This window comes from Enhydra lutris, unplaced genomic scaffold (assembly GCF_002288905.1).
Source record: "Enhydra lutris kenyoni isolate GAN:26980312 unplaced genomic scaffold, ASM228890v2 scaffoldscaffold57, whole genome shotgun sequence".
NCBI lineage: Eukaryota > Metazoa > Chordata > Mammalia > Carnivora > Mustelidae > Enhydra > Enhydra lutris.
In genome coordinates this window covers 6,549,031-6,567,368 of record NW_019154141.1, presented here as the reverse complement: position 1 = coordinate 6,567,368, position 18,338 = coordinate 6,549,031, and the positions used below count along the sequence as shown (strand labels likewise).

Here is an 18,338-nt window from a genome sequence, read left to right as displayed (position 1 = left end):
TCTTCCAAGACTGTGGGAATGGGAGAGCAAGGACGAGTCTGCAACGGGAAAGAATCAGGGCCAGGAAGGAAACACCGGGGTGAGAAAGGGTGAGAAAAGGACGGGGGCGGGACTCATGTCTGGCCGACTTGTGCACCATTGGGACACATCCCGAGTGGGTGTTCGTTTCCATCCTTCTTTGCCCATGTTAATTCTTTCTCAGCCAGCTTCCCTGCTGCCATTGTCTAAGCCCTGGGGGATGGACGCTGTGGGAAAGGATGACAGACCCTCACTGGCAAGGGTGCCCATGGCCCCACAGTAATTACAGGGGCCGCAGGACAGCGCAGAGCAGTCTCACCTGGGAACTGCAAGACAGAAATGGGAAGTTGCAAACACCTGGGCAGCAGTAAGGGCCACATCTGCGCTAGCACAGTCTTCCCTGGGCAGGGCCAGGGGCTGGCTGCGGGGAGGGAGTGGGAGGCACATGGCGTGGGAGCTGGGGTGGGGTGTTTTCCACTTAGCAGCTGTGTGACCTTGGGCAGGCCCGGGAGCTCGTCTGGCCTGCTTCCTCCATTACAAAATGACCATAATGATCGCCCTTTTCTCAAAGCGTTGCTGTGATGAATACACACATACATTCATCACAACATTAATGCATAGAAAGGCTTCCAGTCAGGGCCTGGGATGTGGACGGTACTTAAATGGATGTTGGTTTCTCTTCTCACAGGACCCAGGCACTCAAGAAATAGCAGCAGCTTCTCTGGCTTGCTCTCATGTCTCCTTTTCCACATCTGCTGCTTGTGTTCTGACTGGCTGGCAGTCCGCTAGCATCCCCATCGGGAGCTCTGATGTTGGCTCACCTGCGGGCTTCCTTCCGGCCGAGAGCGATCTCTACAGGCAGCAACGAAAGGTTCCAACTTATCACTGCCCGACATTCTGGAGGTTTGGTGTGAACAATTTCAAACCGACAGTGGAATCGAAAGAACAGCACATCAAACGCCTTATATACCCTTCACGTAATTCTGTCTCTCCATCCATCCATCTATCTCTCTCTCCATCCATCCGTCTATCAAGCCATCCAACTATTTTAGATTCGTTAATTAGGATTTCGCCACAGCTTTCTGCACATACGTACCTACATATATTTCCAGCTTTTTGTGGTTTTTTTGGTTTGTTTGTTTGTTTGTTTTTACCGAACCACACATTTGCAGGTGATCGATCAGCAGACATCAGCATTGCCCTTCCTAAGCGCATCACCATTATCATCCAGAAATTTCACACTGGATTATCTAAAACATTATCTAAAAGACTGTTCAAGTTCACATTCCCCTGCTCTCCACCACTGTTATCCAAAGCCCTTTATGGCTTTTTTCTCAGGTCCAGGATCCAATCCCGTGTTACCCAGGTTTCACCTGGTTGTCACGTCTCCACGTTCCTTAACTCAAGAACCGTCCCCTTGACTCTTTTTGTTTCTTGGGACGGTGGCACTTCTGAAAAGTCCAGAGTGGTTAACAAACACAGAATTTCCCAATATCTGGATTTCTCTGCTTCCCTCTCCTCCACTCTCATGATTAGATTCAGGTTATAAGATTTTGGCAAAAATACTTGATAGGCAATACCCTGTTCCGTCACGTGAGGAGGCCCAGCCTTTCAGCCTGTCGTACAGGGGACGCCGAGTTTGGTCACTCAGTACAGTGGCAAATGTCAAATGGGGACCAGAACGACACAGGAAAACCTCCAATCCGAGTGATGGTATTCTGACCAGTTAGCCTTAGTGGGATATCACCTAAAGATTTTTAAAAACTGCAATAAAATCATGGACTTTATGGAGCAGGTTTATTCTGAGTTCATGGTATCTGAATTCTGAAATTCTGCTGCGTGTAATGTGGGGCAGAGAAAATAAGTAAACTCCCTGATGGCATCAGGACCCAGAGATCCAGAGGGTGGTGGAGGAATGAACCAGGACTGGGGAAGGGAAAGGAAGAGCCCCAAGCTATGACCAGAATGGGAAGCACGAGTGTGGAGTCATTACTTCTGTCTGCTGCACGAGCGGAGACAGAGTGACACCCCAGAAGCCGTGAGCACCCCAGCACCAAGAACTTGGGCTCTTATTTCTCAGTTAAAAAAAAAATCCCCAGGGGTACCTGGAGATACTAAGTGCAAGGTGGGTTCTTCCGTTCCAGAAAGAAAGGAAGTGCTAAAAAAAATAATAATAATAATAATAATAAAAATAAAACAAACCTGACAGGTTATGTCAAAAGGACACAGAGCGAGTTTGAAGGAGCTCCCACTCACTATATATTGAACAATCTGAACATAAAAAATGGGCAGTAGGAAAGAACTCACAAGCCCAAATTGCTATTTTAAAAAATGCAAGGGAGGGGCGCCTGGGTGGCTCAGTCAGGTAAGCCTCCGACTTTTGATTTCAGCTTAGGTCTTGATGTCAGGATCGTGAGTTCAAGCCCCGCACACTCCACACATTTAAAAAAATGTAGTCGAGGGTGCCTGGGTGGCTCAGTGGGTTAAAGCCTCTGCCTTCGGCTCAGGTCATGATCCCAGGGTCCTGGGATCGAGCCCCTCATTGGGCTCTCTGCTCAGCAGGGAGCCTGCTTTCCCCCTCTCTCTCTGCCTGCCTCTCTGCCTACTTGTGATCTCTGTCAAATAAATAAATAAAATCTTTTAAAAAATGTAGGGGAGAGGTAAAGGAAAAGCTTTTCTTTCCGGTGAATGCAATGATGGTAGAAGGAACTACGGAATTGGACCATCACCATTGTGCAACCATCAGTGTAATAACTGGTTACAGATCACCCACGGATGCTAAAGCCACTGGGTGGCAGGTTGCTGGTCTCCAAGTATGACACCCAGATTCCTTATTATTCATAAACAGAAAAGGATACCTTTGTAGTGGGGGCCTCTGATGAAAATACCTGAACTAGGTGGTCAAGCGCATTATCCCCAGTAATAGGCTGTCTGGAGATACTCGAGGGTAAGCAGCTTCTAGCTGACCTCCTCTTTCTATCCCAGCCCACAGACCAGCTACACCAGCTGCATCACCAACCACGTGCCCGAGAGCTGGGTCCAAATCCCACAGCCAAGATTTTATTTCATAGGAATTACCTCTGAGTAATACCTTTCCCTTTAAGCAAGCAGTTCGTTCCAACTCCTTGCTGGCAGCCCCACGCTGATGATTATAGTCCGCGAGCCTGTCTACCACTGGGAAAAAGCATCCTTATAAAGCTTTTAGGCAACCAGTGGGCTACCTGCTCTGCCCCCTTTCCCAGCACTGACAAAGAAAAGCCAGGGCTCACTGTGAACCTCAGGGTGAGGTCCGGGTTTCAGGCTAGGAGACAGATGTCCTATCTTTGCAAACACAGCCACCTGGAACTGAAAATCCCCGTTTGAAAAAGAAATATTTAACTTACAGCCCATACGACATGACCCCTAAGAACTGTACAATCTGTAAACTAGGAGGACTATAGCCTTGATCTCTTGAAAATGGAAAGGAATTTCCCTCCAGCTCTCCCCACCTCATGCTCCAAATTCCCTGAGTCCTGGACTGTGTGTTTTCCGAACACAGCAGTGCCCTCCCATGGCTCTGCATCTTTATCTGAAATGTCCTCCCAGCGTCCCAGTCCCTGGCTGAGTGGAGGTCTCAGCAGCTTCCCCGCTTGGCAGGTGAGGCTCTGCTCTCCCCAACGCCTGCTGCACTTAAAAAGTCACCTGGCATGCCGCCCGGTGGTCCCTTTTTTATGTCTTAATCCGTCCCCTCCCCTGCCTCCCTTCAAAGACCACACATTCCACAATAAGGGCCATGTCTTAATTATCTTTGCTTCCTTGGCACCTTGAGAGAGCTGAACACATGCTCAATAAATGTATAATAAAGAGGTGATCAAAAAAATCAATGATTGTGACCCAAAGCTGAGTCTCACTGCCGTGACTCTGTAGGCTCTAGGAGATGGAACCAGGACACACAGAGGCACTATTACCGCTTCATCGCAATGCCATGATGAACAAAAAGTCTCAATGGCTGGGGAGGTAAGACACAGGCACCGAGGGGCAAACTGTCCTAGAAGGCAGACCCACTGAGGAGAATGTGACCCGTCTGCTGCAAGGAGCCTCAGATCCTGCCCCAAACCCTCCCCTCCCCCATAGGACCCGCTGGAGAACTTCGAGCTCTGCGCCAAATAAACCACCCAGAGTATTTGAGAAAAATGAGACTCTTCTGCAGAATAATCTATTTGTGGGAGACATGTGCTCCTGGAGCAGCTGTAAACCATGATATTTTTTCCATTTACTTACAACATTAAATTGAAAATTTGTTCCCATGAGGGAATTTTTTTTTTTTTTACCACTCCTCCAAAAACCAAATAAAAGAATGTAGAAAACCTATTAAAATCGCATATTGAGAGAAATAAAAATGACACTGTTCAGATAACATCAGCACCACTGCCCAGAGGCAAAAAATAAAAATATACCATGAAAGTGGAGGCCTTTCCCACAAATACCGTGCTGATCTAGAAAGGAAATTCATCTCTGATTTTGAAAGGCCGATTTCTATCCCAAAGCAGGAGTCTGTTGGGAGTTTGATTTTACTTTGGGAATTACGGTCTGTGTGAGCGATTCTGCACAGGTAAAATGAAGCTGAGCTAACCTAACCATCAACACGGCCGTGCAGGGGTAAGACGCATTCTCCAAGGTACCACTTGCATTTGGACATAAGCTTGGCTACCCATGGCTCATTCTTTATACCTGCACCCTCATTAAAGCCAGGTTGCTTCCGCCATTCCATCTGGGCTCTTTACTGCAACTCTACTCCCCCTGCCTCTCAGATCTCTGCGGTTCTCAGCCCCCTTCTCCATGACGCACCGTTCAGCGCGCACATAATCGAACGTTTAACTTTGCATGCCCTTGGCTTGTCCATTAATTCCTTCATGAGTTACTTTTTTGCTCCCTTGGTTTTAATCTCACATTGGGACTTTCTGGACCCCCAGAGAACCTGTGGAGTGCTGAACAGGGGTTTGGTGACTATTTATGGGTTTGTTATTATTCAAAAGGAGAGTCTTTAATTAATACGAGAGAGCTGGGGGGGGGTGGTTCACAGCCTTGGGGCTGAAAGCCAGGGGTTGGGAGATGGACGTGGACTCAAGCTCCAGCACCATCGCTTTCTACCTTATAACTCGGAACAATTTCTTCTTTTCTCTCAGCTAATTTGCAATTCTCAAAATTGAGGATAATAATAGCACTTTATGGCACTATTGGAGGGGTCAATGAAACAAGGGATAGAAAGCACTTAGCACAAAGAAAGGTCCAGTCTCATGAAGAGTAAGTACACACCAAGTATTCAATGCATGTTAGCTATGGTTGAAAACATGTGGCAAGACAAATTTGTGTCGAACTGTTGGGTTAGGAGGCTGGGCAGGGCATGCAGGAGGAGGGAGCTGTTACCAGCAGCTTCTGCTCCAAAGGGACTTGGCTTTGTATCCCTGGTAGTCTTTTCATACTGCAATAAGAGAAGTTTGATGTCTTCTCTTTGGCTCTTTAAAATAATTTCTGGTAACTATAAGTACACAGGTACCTATGTTTTTGTTTTTGTTTTTTTTACAAATTTAAAATGTATCTACTTTGAGGGGCGCCTGGGTGGCTCAGTCCATTAAGCATCTGCCTTCAGCTCAGGTCAGGATCCTGGGGTCCTGGGATCGAGCCCTGCGTCAGGCTCCTTTCTCAGCTGTGGGGAGTCTGCCCCTTTTCCCTGCTCATGCTCTCTTTCTTCTCCCTCAAATTAAAAAAAAAATCTTTAAAAAAGAAAATAAGAAATAAAAATGTGTCTACTTTGATACTTACCCTATGGTTACAGAGGAATATTAATTTTGGGGGGCAGAAGGACTAGGTGAAGGGGACCCTGTACTACTTCTGAAATTTTTTTTTTAATTTGGACCATGAGCTCCATCTGTTACAGCTTATTATTTATATTTGTGTTCTCACTACATCAAAGTTAATTCTGATTCTGATAACCTACAATTACTCTCAACTAAAAGTTTTAGACAAATCATTACCTATTAGTTACTTCCTTGAGCTTGGGTTTCCATGCTTAGGATTAGACTTCCCTAACACAAATTACAACCATATTTTAAACATAGATTTGCTATGGACTGAATTATGTGTCCTCCCAGAATTCATATGTTGAACCCCTAACCCTTAACCTTTAATGGGAATCCTGGGCCCCTTGAATATGGGGCCTTTGGGAAATAATTATATCCCAACAGTGGGACCCTCTTGATGGGATCAGTGTTCTTATAAGAAGACACACCAAAGCACTCGCTTCCTCTCTCTTTCCATCCCCAAGTGAGGACACACCTAGACAATCATCTACGAACCAGAAAGGACAGTCCTCATGGGGAACCAAATTAGCAGTTCCTTGATCTTAGACTTTCCAGCTTCCACAACTGTGACCAATGAATGTTTGTGTTTAAGCCACCCGGTCCATGGTATTTATGACAGCAGCCAGAATTAAGACAATGTTACAGTTCTTATTGATACTATCATTGAAATATATTATCTCTGCTTGTAGCAATTAAACATCCAACTATTAAATGAACCACCTGCTTGACTTTGGGCCAGTGATGTAAGTTCTTGATGCCTTCATCTCTAAAGTCAGGATAACCAAGTAAATGACCACTTAGGTTTACAGAAGTTAACTACGCATCCTGTTCAGAAAGTGCCCCTTTTGTGGGGACCACTCGTGTTGGCTGGTGTTGCCGTTATTATTAACCTCTTGCCGGATTTCCGTTCATAGAGCAGAGCTCGATCTATGCAAAGCATTTTAGACGGATTCTCAAGACCCTTGACCTAGATTGTTGCTCTAAGTTAGACTCATTGGCTTTTGAGTGTGGAAAACCTATGTCTAACTCAGTGAAGGGTGCTGTCCCCTAAGATGATCCTGCAGAATCGTGAATCGAGTTCAACTCTCGGCCACGACGGGGTAATGAGGACAATACTCGCTGTGCCCATGTGACAGGACGTGTCTTTCCTCTTCCGCGTACCGTGTGCCCCCACCCCAGCCAGGGCATCTGGGACAGGTGAGCTTCTGGAGGCTCAGAGAAGACCATGGAAAGCTCAAAGCAGCAAAGCAGCCCCATACGGCTGCTGCTTTTATTACAGGAGAAGGCACGGGGCCCGTCCAGTGTGCGGTGTGCTCTGCTGCGTTCAGAAACAACACGCACGAGGGCTGACCATTCAGACACTCTCGCCAGGGCATTCTTGCCTCTCAGTGGGCTTTGCCCCTCACCGTGAAGCTCCGAATGGTTCCCTGCGAGGTCTATTGTACTGCCCACAGCAGCGGCTTTGTAAAGTGTTGGGAAAACAGGGAAATGTTTAGCCAACAGGCATTCTACCTTTCTGCTTCTGAATCCCTTGGCGTATACTGCTTTCTGGTCATTTTCTCCTAAGCTGTGCATTTCCCGCATGACCCCCCCCACCCCCAGGACTCTGACAAGGTGGGAGCCTCCGCAGAGCACGAGCGTCAGGCTGGGGCACTGGTGGCCACAAGAGGGGCCCCGGCTGCCGGCCCGGAGGACAGAGCGGTCCCCACCGACAGCGTGGCAGGGGTGCAGGAGCAGTGGTCTGAGGAAATGAACTTCCCTGACATTCTCTACGGTGACGTGCTCAGCTCCATGCCAAACACGGGGGAAGCATAACCAGAGAACCTGACGGCGGTGTATCGTTGGTGTTACCCTTAGCATGGGCTGAACAGGTGGCCGCAGCCTGATGCCATGACACGCCTGGGCCACCCGTCCGCCTTCCGCCCTGCTTCTCTGTCCCCTCTGGCACCAGGGGGACAACACACTGACCAGGTGTCAGAGTTCCCCAACCCACACGGCAGTTAGGACTCGGGATGGCCCCTGACTAGCTGGGAGGTCAAGGAGGATGGCGCGGTCTCCGGGGCGGGGAGACGTGTTCGTGGGAAATCGGGGGATCTGCATCTGAGCGTCTCTGAGGCAACGGCGTGCCCGACCTTGACCCGAACGCCCGCAGAGGAGCTGCGAGCCTCACCCCTCGGCGGGCACGTCTTACCGGTGACGTGGAGCTTCTCGTCGGTGACCTCGGCCTTCAGGTAGATGCGGCCCCGCTTCTCCGTGTGGTCCATCCCGCAGAGGCTGGGCACGTTGATCACGCACTGCTTGTGCACGTTCATGTCACAGGCTGCGAATCGGGACAGTGGAGGGTGAGGCTGGCAGATGGGCTCACATCAGTGTTGTGGTGTGCGAGCGCAAGTGCCAGGGAGCTACCCTCTAACTTGAGACTTTGCTATCATGTTTTTGGTGACACGGAGAACTGTTAGCAGATGTCCCTTACAACACAGGCTTCATGTGAATAACAATATCCTTAAAATACCCGTGCCATATTTGTCCAGTCTTAACTGAAGCGAAATCCCCTGGCCTGCTCGTCCATGCTTCAAATATTTAACACCCGGCAAAATTCACACAGGTAAATGGATACAAAGCCCAGGCCAATTAATATTGCATGTATGCAGAGGTGAATTATATGCAAATTTTAAACAGAGGATATTTGTTGCCAAAGAATATCTTCTGCCCGTCTGAGCTTACCGTTCGGGAAGGGTGAGACTCTGTGGACTGAGTACAGGAAAGTCATAAAATTCTTTCCTTAGTTAACTCTGTATTTTCAAGAAGGCTTAAGTACCTTGCTTTTTTTTTTTTTTTTAAAGAACTTGTATTTGAGATTTTAAACCTGTCTGCAAATATTTAAATATTATTCTAAGTAAAACAAATACACGCCCAGCATGATAAGCCATTCCCTGCCAGCTGACATCACGTGGGTGAGCCAGGGAGGAATGAAAAGATCAGTCCCTGCAGAGTGAACCCAGGAAACCCCGAAAAGAATCCTGTGTATCGTCCCTGTTCCTCCAGGCTTCCCAGAGGAGCCAGGGCCACTGGAATCCTCACACGCCCTCAACAGGATGCGACAAAGCTCTTCCTTAACCTTCAAGGTAGAGCCCGCGTGCTTGTTTCCTTTTCAGTGTTTAACGTGGTGAGGCAGATTGCCAAAAGCATCACAAATAATGCATATTTGCTAGGATTCGATATGGGACGCAGGATAACGCACACAATGAGGAAAGAACCATCCTTGTCTCCACCAGTGTGGATCGTGCTTACGTTTCTATTCCCAAACTGTGCCCCACCTCCTCGTAGCCGATAGAAAGGGACATCTGCTGTGCTGTAAGGGACATCTGCTTCTTGACAAGGTGGGCTATTGATGGGACCTGTGTTCACCAACTCCTAGCTTCAAGTGCCAGGGCAGAATTGCAACTTCAAAGAAATTAATGCCAGCCTCTCCGGGGAGGGAGAAGTGCCATGGGGAAGGGAGCCGGGGAGGTGGGAGTGCCCTGGGTTGTTTTCTTGTCTTGGCTCCACCATGAGTGGCTTTCGATTTTGGGAACTTCAAGTGGCTTGCTGATTCTGTTACCTGCCCTGCAAACTAAGAGGCTGGTATGGACAAGGGGTAGCTCCTGTCTTTGCCCTGCTAAGCAGAGTTGTATATGGCATTCTGACCCTGCAGTGAGAAGGCAGAGGGAATGGTTTCTTGTCTGCAGAAGTGAAGGGAGGGGATGGGCATCCATCTGCTTCTCGTCCTCCCTTGAGGATGGAGCATAGGCAGCAGCCCCAGAGGCCCTATGACTCCAAAGACAAGAAGACAAAGCAAAGAGCACTGGTCCAGGTCAGTGGTTTTTAACTTTTTTTTTTTTTTTTTTTTTTTTTTAGTAATGGAACCCATTTTTCAAATAAAATCTTAAGCAGACTCCTAACACATAAACCAGATAAGTGTTAACTTCATCAGCAAAAAGTCAGTAGATCAATGCAAATTGATACATTTATTACAAAGACATTCATCAATCACCAATAAAGCCCTCGGATCCAAACAAAATTTTGAAACCGGCTGTCTCAGTCCTGCACTCACTTCTGCTCTCTCTTAGCGCTGTTCAGCTCCGTAACAGGAGAGTACCTAGAAAGGCTAAACACTGCCCAGCAGCGTGCAGGCTGGCGGACTCCTTGGGGAATCGGACCTTTTGGGAGAAATGTGGTTACACATTCTGCCCAACCAGTGAAGCTGGCAACAGTGTTTCCACCGTCTCCTCTAACTAGTCAAGCTCCAGTGGGTCACACATTCAATCACTTGTGTCCCGCGGTTTTAAAAGAGTTAAAAGTAGATTTACAAATGCACTTAGGATTCGCACGGGCGCAGAACCCCTGAAAACCACGTCTTTGGAGCACGAGGGCTTCTCAAATCAGAGAAAAAGACTGGCCTGGATCATCACAGAGGTTTTGTTTAGGCTGTAAAATCTGACAGCTTCCAAGGTAAAGGACCCCTGTGTGCTGAGAAACTATTCATCTGCTCTATAGTGTTCCTTTCATCTTGATTTTTATATACACGTTGTCTTTGCCCCATGTAGCATATGCCTAGAAAGCTTTGGCCATAATAGAAGGAATTAATGAATGGCAACATATTGACATTTCCATAACACTTCCCTGTCGACTAGAAAAACAGGTTCAGTAATTACCTTTTTTTTTTTTTTTTATCCTGAAAGTATACATTTTTATTTAAACATGTAAATGGCCTGGGAAATCTTACAAGAATTATCAAAGTGAAGAGTTTCCAGGTTTGTGTTCCTTTCTACCTGGTGCTTGAGGATGATACATACAGAGCAGAAAGGGAGGAATGGAGGGGCTGATGCCATCCTTGTCCGTGGCCTTTGGGGGTTCCTCTCTGACTGGACTGACAGAAATCTGGTCTGTGCGCGAACGTGCAGGAGGGTGAGTGAAATTCGGAGTTCTGGTTTTCATTTTCATCGTAGTTTCAGTTTTAAGGAGAGCCTACTGGATTTTTCCACAGTCCACCCACTAATTAGAGACACAGGAAGATAATGACTATGGTTGCTGAGCTTATTTTGAAGCTGAACCAAATGTGGAATCTGGAGGTGGGGATTCTTCTTTCAACACATGGCATTTGCTTTGGGGTTTGACTATCCTGTATTTTACAGTGACTGAAGATTTCTACCACAAAAAAACCCCGTGACAGCACTAACTTTGTTTACAAATCGGGTGGGGTTGGTGTTTTTTTGTTTGTTTGTTTTTGGTTTTGGTTCACAATTAGGCAAGGAAGGATTTTAATAGATGAGTATTTTGATGGTGGAGCGGTCCTACACTTTTTTTGGGTGTGGTACGTATTTGAACGAGTTCTTTTATTGATGAGTGGACGTGGAAAAAGTCCGGAAGCTGAGGTGCTCTTGAAAACCCTGGGTTATCAGCTGCAGAGCCTCACCATCTACTGGAAAAGAAAACTTACTTACTGTCACATTTCATCCCTTGATGAATAAGTCCATACAGCAAGGAGCCACAGTGATCACAGAAGGTGGGGCTTCCATAGGTGTGGATTTTGAACTTGTGCTTGCTTCTGGGGTCCTGGTGGGGGGAGAAGAAGCACATTGTTTATTCCATCATCAAAGGAACACATTTTTGGACAAAGCCAAGGTCAGGTCCCACCATTTCCTCCTTGTCCCATGTCCAAGGTTCAATATGAGGCTGTATGCTATTCTCTGGGATAATATAGCAGGGGGTGAAGCAGGGGGACACTTCACCGCATCGTGTTTTAATAGGCTGCCCATTTTGGACCATATAGTAAATACCCGTGTTTCCTTTCTTTACAGGGTGTAAGTGCACACACCAGGGTTTCCAGCGCTGTTGCCACTTTGGGACCTAAAGTTGTAAAAGTGCCTGTGGGTGGGCAGGGGGTTTTAGACGTCGTGGCATTGCGGTATCTGGGGCCCAGCACAGACTGTAGCACATGGTGGACACAAAAATCAGGGTGTATTTGTGAACTGAGTGACCCTGGATCCACTCAGTGGTCCTGGGGTGATCTCCTTTTGGGCAAGTTTTCTTGAAATACAGCATTAAGACCAGATATGCAGCCAAACCAACAGAGACCTCTTCCTGTTTCTGCACTATTTCCAAAGCATTATACGCATTTGCATGGGCAAACTCCAGGATAATGAGGTGAAAACTGGAAACTGCACTGAAAGCACACTTTCCCCTAGCCCCCTGCTGCAATTTCATTACCTTCCCTAGCATGGCATACAAATTACTGAAGGTACGAGACAGCTTTCTCTCAAGTAGCCTTTTTGTTCCTCAGTTCGCAGAGTACAGATAAGGAAATCAACATTATACACAGCTGAGTGTCGTAACCAAAGAGCACGGACTCTGCAGTCAGACTGCCTGGGTTCGGTCCCATGGCTACTCCCTCCCAGAAGCATGACCTTGGACAAACAACTTATCCTTTCTGCCTCATCTGTAGACTGGGAAATTAACAGCGCTTATCTTACGGGGCTGTTATGAGGACAAAACAAGTCAGTCTTATTAAATGCAAAGGTGGGTCCATCTATTTTGATCGGTGCCTCTACGTCTTGGACCTCTGTTGACTGACATGCAGAAGCAGAGGGTTGAGCCAAAAGATCTTTAGGTCCTGCCTGAAATATAAAACAATTTCATCCTCAAGTCCATATCAGAATATTTCCTTACTAAATTCCTCCTCCTGAATCATTCTTTGCGGCCCAATCAGCAGTAAATATAGAGCTGCCATTAACTGAATTTTAAGGAAGACAACAGAGCAGAAAGGTTTGGGAGAAGGGCAGGAGACTAACAGCTCCACTGCAGACCCCATGAGCCCGACTTCTCCTTCATGTGCAAAGATACACAAAGAAAGCTACTCCTAGCTTTCCGCCTTCTAAGAGCCTAGGTGCTGGTGGTTTGAGAGCATTTCAAAGGGGATTTTGATTTTGTAAGGTGATTCATCTTTTGGTTGACTTTGAAACCTAAAATCCAAGCCACATATGCCAATGAATTATACAGTTGACCCTTGAACAATGTGGGGGTTAAAGGCATCGACACCCACTCCCACAGTTGAAAATCCATGTATCACTTTGACTCCCTCCCCCATTTGTTGGCTGGAAACCTGACCAAGAACACGAAACAGTTGATTCACACATATTTTGTATGCCATATGCAGTATATGCTGCAGTCTTACAATCAAGTAAGCTAGAGAAAAAATGTTGAGAAAAACATAAAGTATATCTAATGTACTATAGAAAATCCGTGTGTGTGTGAATCCATGCAGTTCAAATCTGTGTTGTTCAAGGGTCAACTGTAATTACTTTTTAAAAGTCATGAGTTTGAAAATCCTGGAATATTTCAATCATGCACAATAGTATAAAGAACATTACATGAAACACGTATCACTCAGACCTGACAAATTGTATGGTTATCTTCTTCTCTACAGAGACATTAGTGGCCTTCAAAGTCACGTGGGCAGTGAATAATAGAGCTAGGATTTGACCAATGTTTGCATCTTTAACACTGATTCTCATCCAAGAGCTTAAAAAAAAAAAAAATCCACCCAGAATGAAGATTTGGCTCTTAACATTCTTTTTAAAGCAAAGTTTTAGATTTTCAACACATTTCAAAAAGATTTTATTTATTTATTTGAGGGACAAAGAGTTTGCGAGAGAGAGAGAGAGCATAAGCGAGTGGGAGGGGCAGAGGGAGAGGTAGAAGCAAACTCCCCTCTGAGCAGGGACACCAACCCCCATAGGAGGCTCCATCACAGGACCCCAGGATCATGACCTGAGCCAAAGGCAGACAACCTACTGAGTCACCCAGGTGCCCCAATATAACATTTTTTAAAACAAGTCTACCACCTGTTGTTTTTTTTTTTTTTTAATTTATTTGACAGAGAGAGAGAGAGAGAGAGATCACAAGTAGGCAGAGGCAGGCAGAGAGAGGGGGAAGCAAGCTCACTGCTAAGCAGAGAGCCCCATGTGGGGCTCGATCCCAGGACCCTGAGATCATGACCTGAGCCGAAGGCAGAGGCTTAACCCACTGAGCCACCCAGGCACCCCTCTACCACCTGTTTTATGAATAAAGTTTTACTGGAACACATCTATGCTCATTCATTTATATATTTTCTGTGGCTACAAGGGCAGAGTTGAGAAGTAATGACAGACCCCACAAAGCCTAAAATATGGCTACAAAGCCTAAAATTATTAGCAATCTGACCCTTACAAAAAATCTCTGCCAATCTCCTCCGGACCATGGTTTTCTCTACATGGCACCAGCATGACCTGGAACTTGTCTGAAATTATTTAGCTCCTCCCCAGACCAACTGAATCAGAAACCCTGTGCAGCCTCAAGCTTCATGTGTCAACAAGCCCTTCAGGTGATCCTAATACTGGCCGGTACGCTAAGGACCGAGAGCCACTGCCGGAGAAGGTTAGTTGACAAATATCTAGTAAGTGCCTCCTGGACGCCAGGCGCAGATGTGGGTGGGTGATTGGCAATACTGAGCCAGGTCATCCGTTTCCTTCCTAAATGTCCCTTAGGGTGTGAAAAATCAATGCCATCCGGAGCGCCTGGGTGGCTCAGTGGGTTAAAGCCGCTGCCTTTGGCTCAGGTCATGATCCCAGGGTCCTGGGATCGAGCCCTGCATCAGGCTCTCTGCTCAGCAGGGAGCCTGCTTCCCTTCCTCTCTCTCTCTGCCTGCCTCTCTGCCTACTTGTGATCTCTGTCTGTCAAATAAATAAATAAAATCTTTTAAAAAAATCAATGCCATCCTTGGGAGATTATCGTCCTTATCAAGGAGTGGCTGTGAGCATGGTCTCAAGCCTGGGTTTAGCCTCCGTGAGAGCACTGCACCAATTTCCAGATGTTCGGCAGAATGTTGAGGGCACAGAACAGTGTCAGTATCCATTAACAGTCCCCATGTTTACAGCAAAGGTTACATCCTACCACGTGGAGGGCAAAGAGGATGCTAGGGGAAAGGAAGCAGCCAGCTTTCCCTGCAGAAGCAAGGCACCAACGACTGGCCCTAGATAAAGATCGCACGGCAGCTCGCACTCAGCCCTCTGGAGCCTGCGCGTGCCAGGCGGCTCCGGGGCGGCTATCCTGCCAGTGGGCTGTCACACAGATCTCTACCGATGTGGCACACGGGCGACTTGCTTCACTTTTCAGGAAAATCTAAGTCTTACTCCTCCGATCCCCAGATGGCATCTTCAGGCCTCAACTGTGAGGAGGTGTAGGAAGAGAGGAAACCACTCCTTCCACCTCCTGTGGAAGTCTGGAGAATGACCAAGTCCTGGAGTCCTCACGCTCCAAAATCATGAGCGGCCAAGGATCACGCCTATGTTAATGAGAATAATAGTAACACAATAATAGTAACACTTGTTTGCTGATCTTCACAGGTGTGCAGGTGCTTTAAAATGGACAGGACCTCTCCTACAAAAAGAGCTTCTACTGGGATTCTGGAGACCTGGGGTTGAACTCTAGTCCTGATACAAACTCAGCAATTTTGGACAAGTCATGTCACTTATTTACAAAGCAGAAATATACCTATGTCAGTGCCCTGGGGGTGGGGCCCATCTTTGGGAACATATGAGATAGGGCTTTGCAAACCCCAAATCCCTAAGTAAATATAAGGTTATTACAATTACATTATCCTTGGAAGTAAAGTCCAAGATGCTCAAGGTTTTCCAACAATACTTTAGGGACTTGGATCAGAATGGGAAGGAAAAGGAAAGCTGATCAACTTTGGGGCCCACGGGGGGCTGGATCAGAGGCCCAGTTGGCAAGGAGGCAGGGGACTTCCTTTGGGATCCTGAGTTCTCATCCCCTGCCCTGGAGTGGCCTTCCCAGGCAAGTGCCCCCCACTGGGTGGTGACATGTGAACACAGAGCCCGTCGAGCCAACCCGCCTGTGTACCGCTCCCACCATCAAGACAGCTCATCTCTGTCTCCGCAGAAATGGAATGCAGGAGCACAGACACTCATTTCCAGTTGAATTAATCTCACCTTGTCTGACAAAAGAAACCACAGTGTTAGCTAAAGAGCTAGAACTTATGATGATTTACAGAAGCAACTGTCCTGAAAAGCTCCAGGCTCTTCCTGTTCCTATCCATAGCTGCTAGCTAGTGGCGCGCTTTACTTCTCCGGGCTCTGATCTCCTCATTGGGAATCCGAAGGGACTGGGTCAGCACTTACAAAGGGGCAGAGTTCCCAGGGCCCACCAGCTGTCAGGAGTACCCATGGGCTGCTGAGGGCACGGGAGGGAGGCCAGTGCTAAAATACCAGCATGAAAACAACCAGACAAGATGATCCCTTTGATTCTTGCTTTGAAGACGAAGACAAACTTTTAATTTTTATCCTGATGTATTTTAAGACTCCCAGCAGTTTGTAAAAATAGTATGGACTGTTCCTATACCTATATATGCTCCAGCTGGCCTTCCCCAGGGAACACGTCTCACATAACCACAGCACATCGGCAAAACCAGGACCTGACACCGCAACAAAGCCATTAACCACCTACTTCAGGGTTTCACCAGATCCCGCACATGTACTTCCCATGCATGTATTATTACCGGACAGCTCATGAACCACACGCACTCTTTACCGAACAGGGAATACGCTAATTATTTGCTGGCTAAACACCATGAATCCCGGCAGACCACCACCCAAGGAGTGTATTTATCAAAGACACAATCCACTGACCAGCTTTTCAAAACCAAATGATTTCAGGGCACAGGCTGGGGAGCGCTCACCCAAGTGATGGTGCCAGCCAGGGGGTGTGGCCATCAAAGGTGTGTAAGTCACACGTTTCCAATGGGTGCTGGTAACCCAGGCTTCTCTCGCGTGGCTCTGGCCCTTCCCTCCACCTGGCCCAAACATCTTATGCCAAGAGCCCACATGTGGAAACACCAAACACGGTACTAACAAAGCTGCTTCCTCCTCCTGGAAGCCTCTCCAGACTCTCCAGCACCAGTCACAATTTTCCTCTTTCATCTGGCCTTCCAAGACACGTGGCTTCTGCCTCTTCTACGCCACTTCCACATCCTACTACTTAGAAGGTTATTACCGTCTACCTCATCTTTCCGGTTTCCCTCATTGACCACACAATCATGCGCGTCACAGACACACACCTGTAGGCCATGCCCTGGAGGCTAAGGGACGGTCCTAAAGCTCCCGCTGAGCTTGCAGCTGGACCAGAACCAAGGCTAGAATGAAGGGTTAGTGGTAACCTTCTCTCCAAGCTTCCTGGAAACTGGAGCAAAAAGGGAAAAGAAACACACAGGAGTCCTCCAGGACTACAAAGCCACCTGGATGCCACAGACAGGCATCTGTCTTGTTTTCCTCTAAAACCATTTGTCTCCCACATGGTGAGCCTTCAGTGAATGTGTACGAAGTCTTCAACAAAGCCTATTTCTACCACTGTTCACCTGAGGATTCTAGGTGAAGTTATCCCACATCTTAGCTGTGGTAAGTCTGGCCTCACTTCAGTGCCACACACACACACATGGCTGGTCTACCCCAAGCATTCAGTATTACCAAGTTAGCAACACCTCCCCATTTCATGCAATACATGTAAATCTGACTTTTTTCTTTTTTTAAAGAACGTCCCTAGACATTGGCAGCCTCTCATTAAGTGGAGTATGAAACCTACTGTCACCAGTCACAAGCCTGACATGTCACAATGAAAGGGGGGCCACTCAGCTCCAATGTTTCTGTCGTAGACGCGGTTGGGGGGCGTAAAAGGAGTTTCTGACTCAACCGATTTTCATAGGAACGAATGAAGCCTAATCCACAAGTCTAAATCTAGAACTCTCAGAGGAAAGGAACAAATGAAAATTTCAAGTTCTACCGAAAGCATCTGCTGGTCTGTTTATCATATCTTAGTTTTAGACGACGGCAACTTAATTAGCTTTCCTTGGAGACACTGCTCTACATTTCCACCAGGACTTGTCAGTCTTTTGTCAAAATCATCCCAGCCATCATCATTATGCGATCTGTTAAAAATAAACCCATGGGTCTATGCTGCACAAAATTTTGGTACTTTAAATGGCCTAGATGCCTTCTTGTCGTGTTATCTATAACTATCTGGAAGGTGTTCTCCAGGTACGCTTTGAATGGTGGCCTTCAAGGTTGGCGTCCACCAACACATGATGTGAAATCTCCAGAGGGTTAAACTCCCCACATACCCAAAGGCTGGTGATCAATGGTGCCTTTTGATGTTTACATTTGAACAGACATCATTTCAAAAGCCCTTTTCATCTGATGAGTAAAAGAATGGCAGGCTTTTGGCTGGAGGTCAGCCTGCATTGAATTTCCCACCCGTATCTGAATGCCTCTGAAATGCCCCCACAGGCTTCACAGAGCACCGAAATGGCTGTCACTGAGGGCCAGAGTCCAGACTTTAAGATGTTCTGGAAAAGACTCTGTTTTTAACTGAGCAAAGCCTGCAGGGTGGCTG

General features: G+C 47.1%; 1 protein-coding gene across 3 annotated transcripts in view; it reads right to left on the bottom strand.

The window, feature by feature from the left end:
• Positions 1–18,338, bottom strand: part of LOC111158087 (protein kinase C alpha) — a 393,808-nt gene that overhangs the window by 116,309 nt on the left and 259,161 nt on the right. For all 3 annotated transcript variants that reach the window (XM_022519916.1, XM_022519919.1, XM_022519917.1), the window contains 2 exons: positions 11,342–11,453; positions 8,050–8,178 (listed from right to left, as the gene is read on the bottom strand). In XM_022519916.1, the coding sequence (XP_022375624.1) occupies positions 8,050–8,178; positions 11,342–11,453 (241 nt within the window). The remainder of the gene's footprint in view (positions 1–8,049; positions 8,179–11,341; positions 11,454–18,338) is intronic.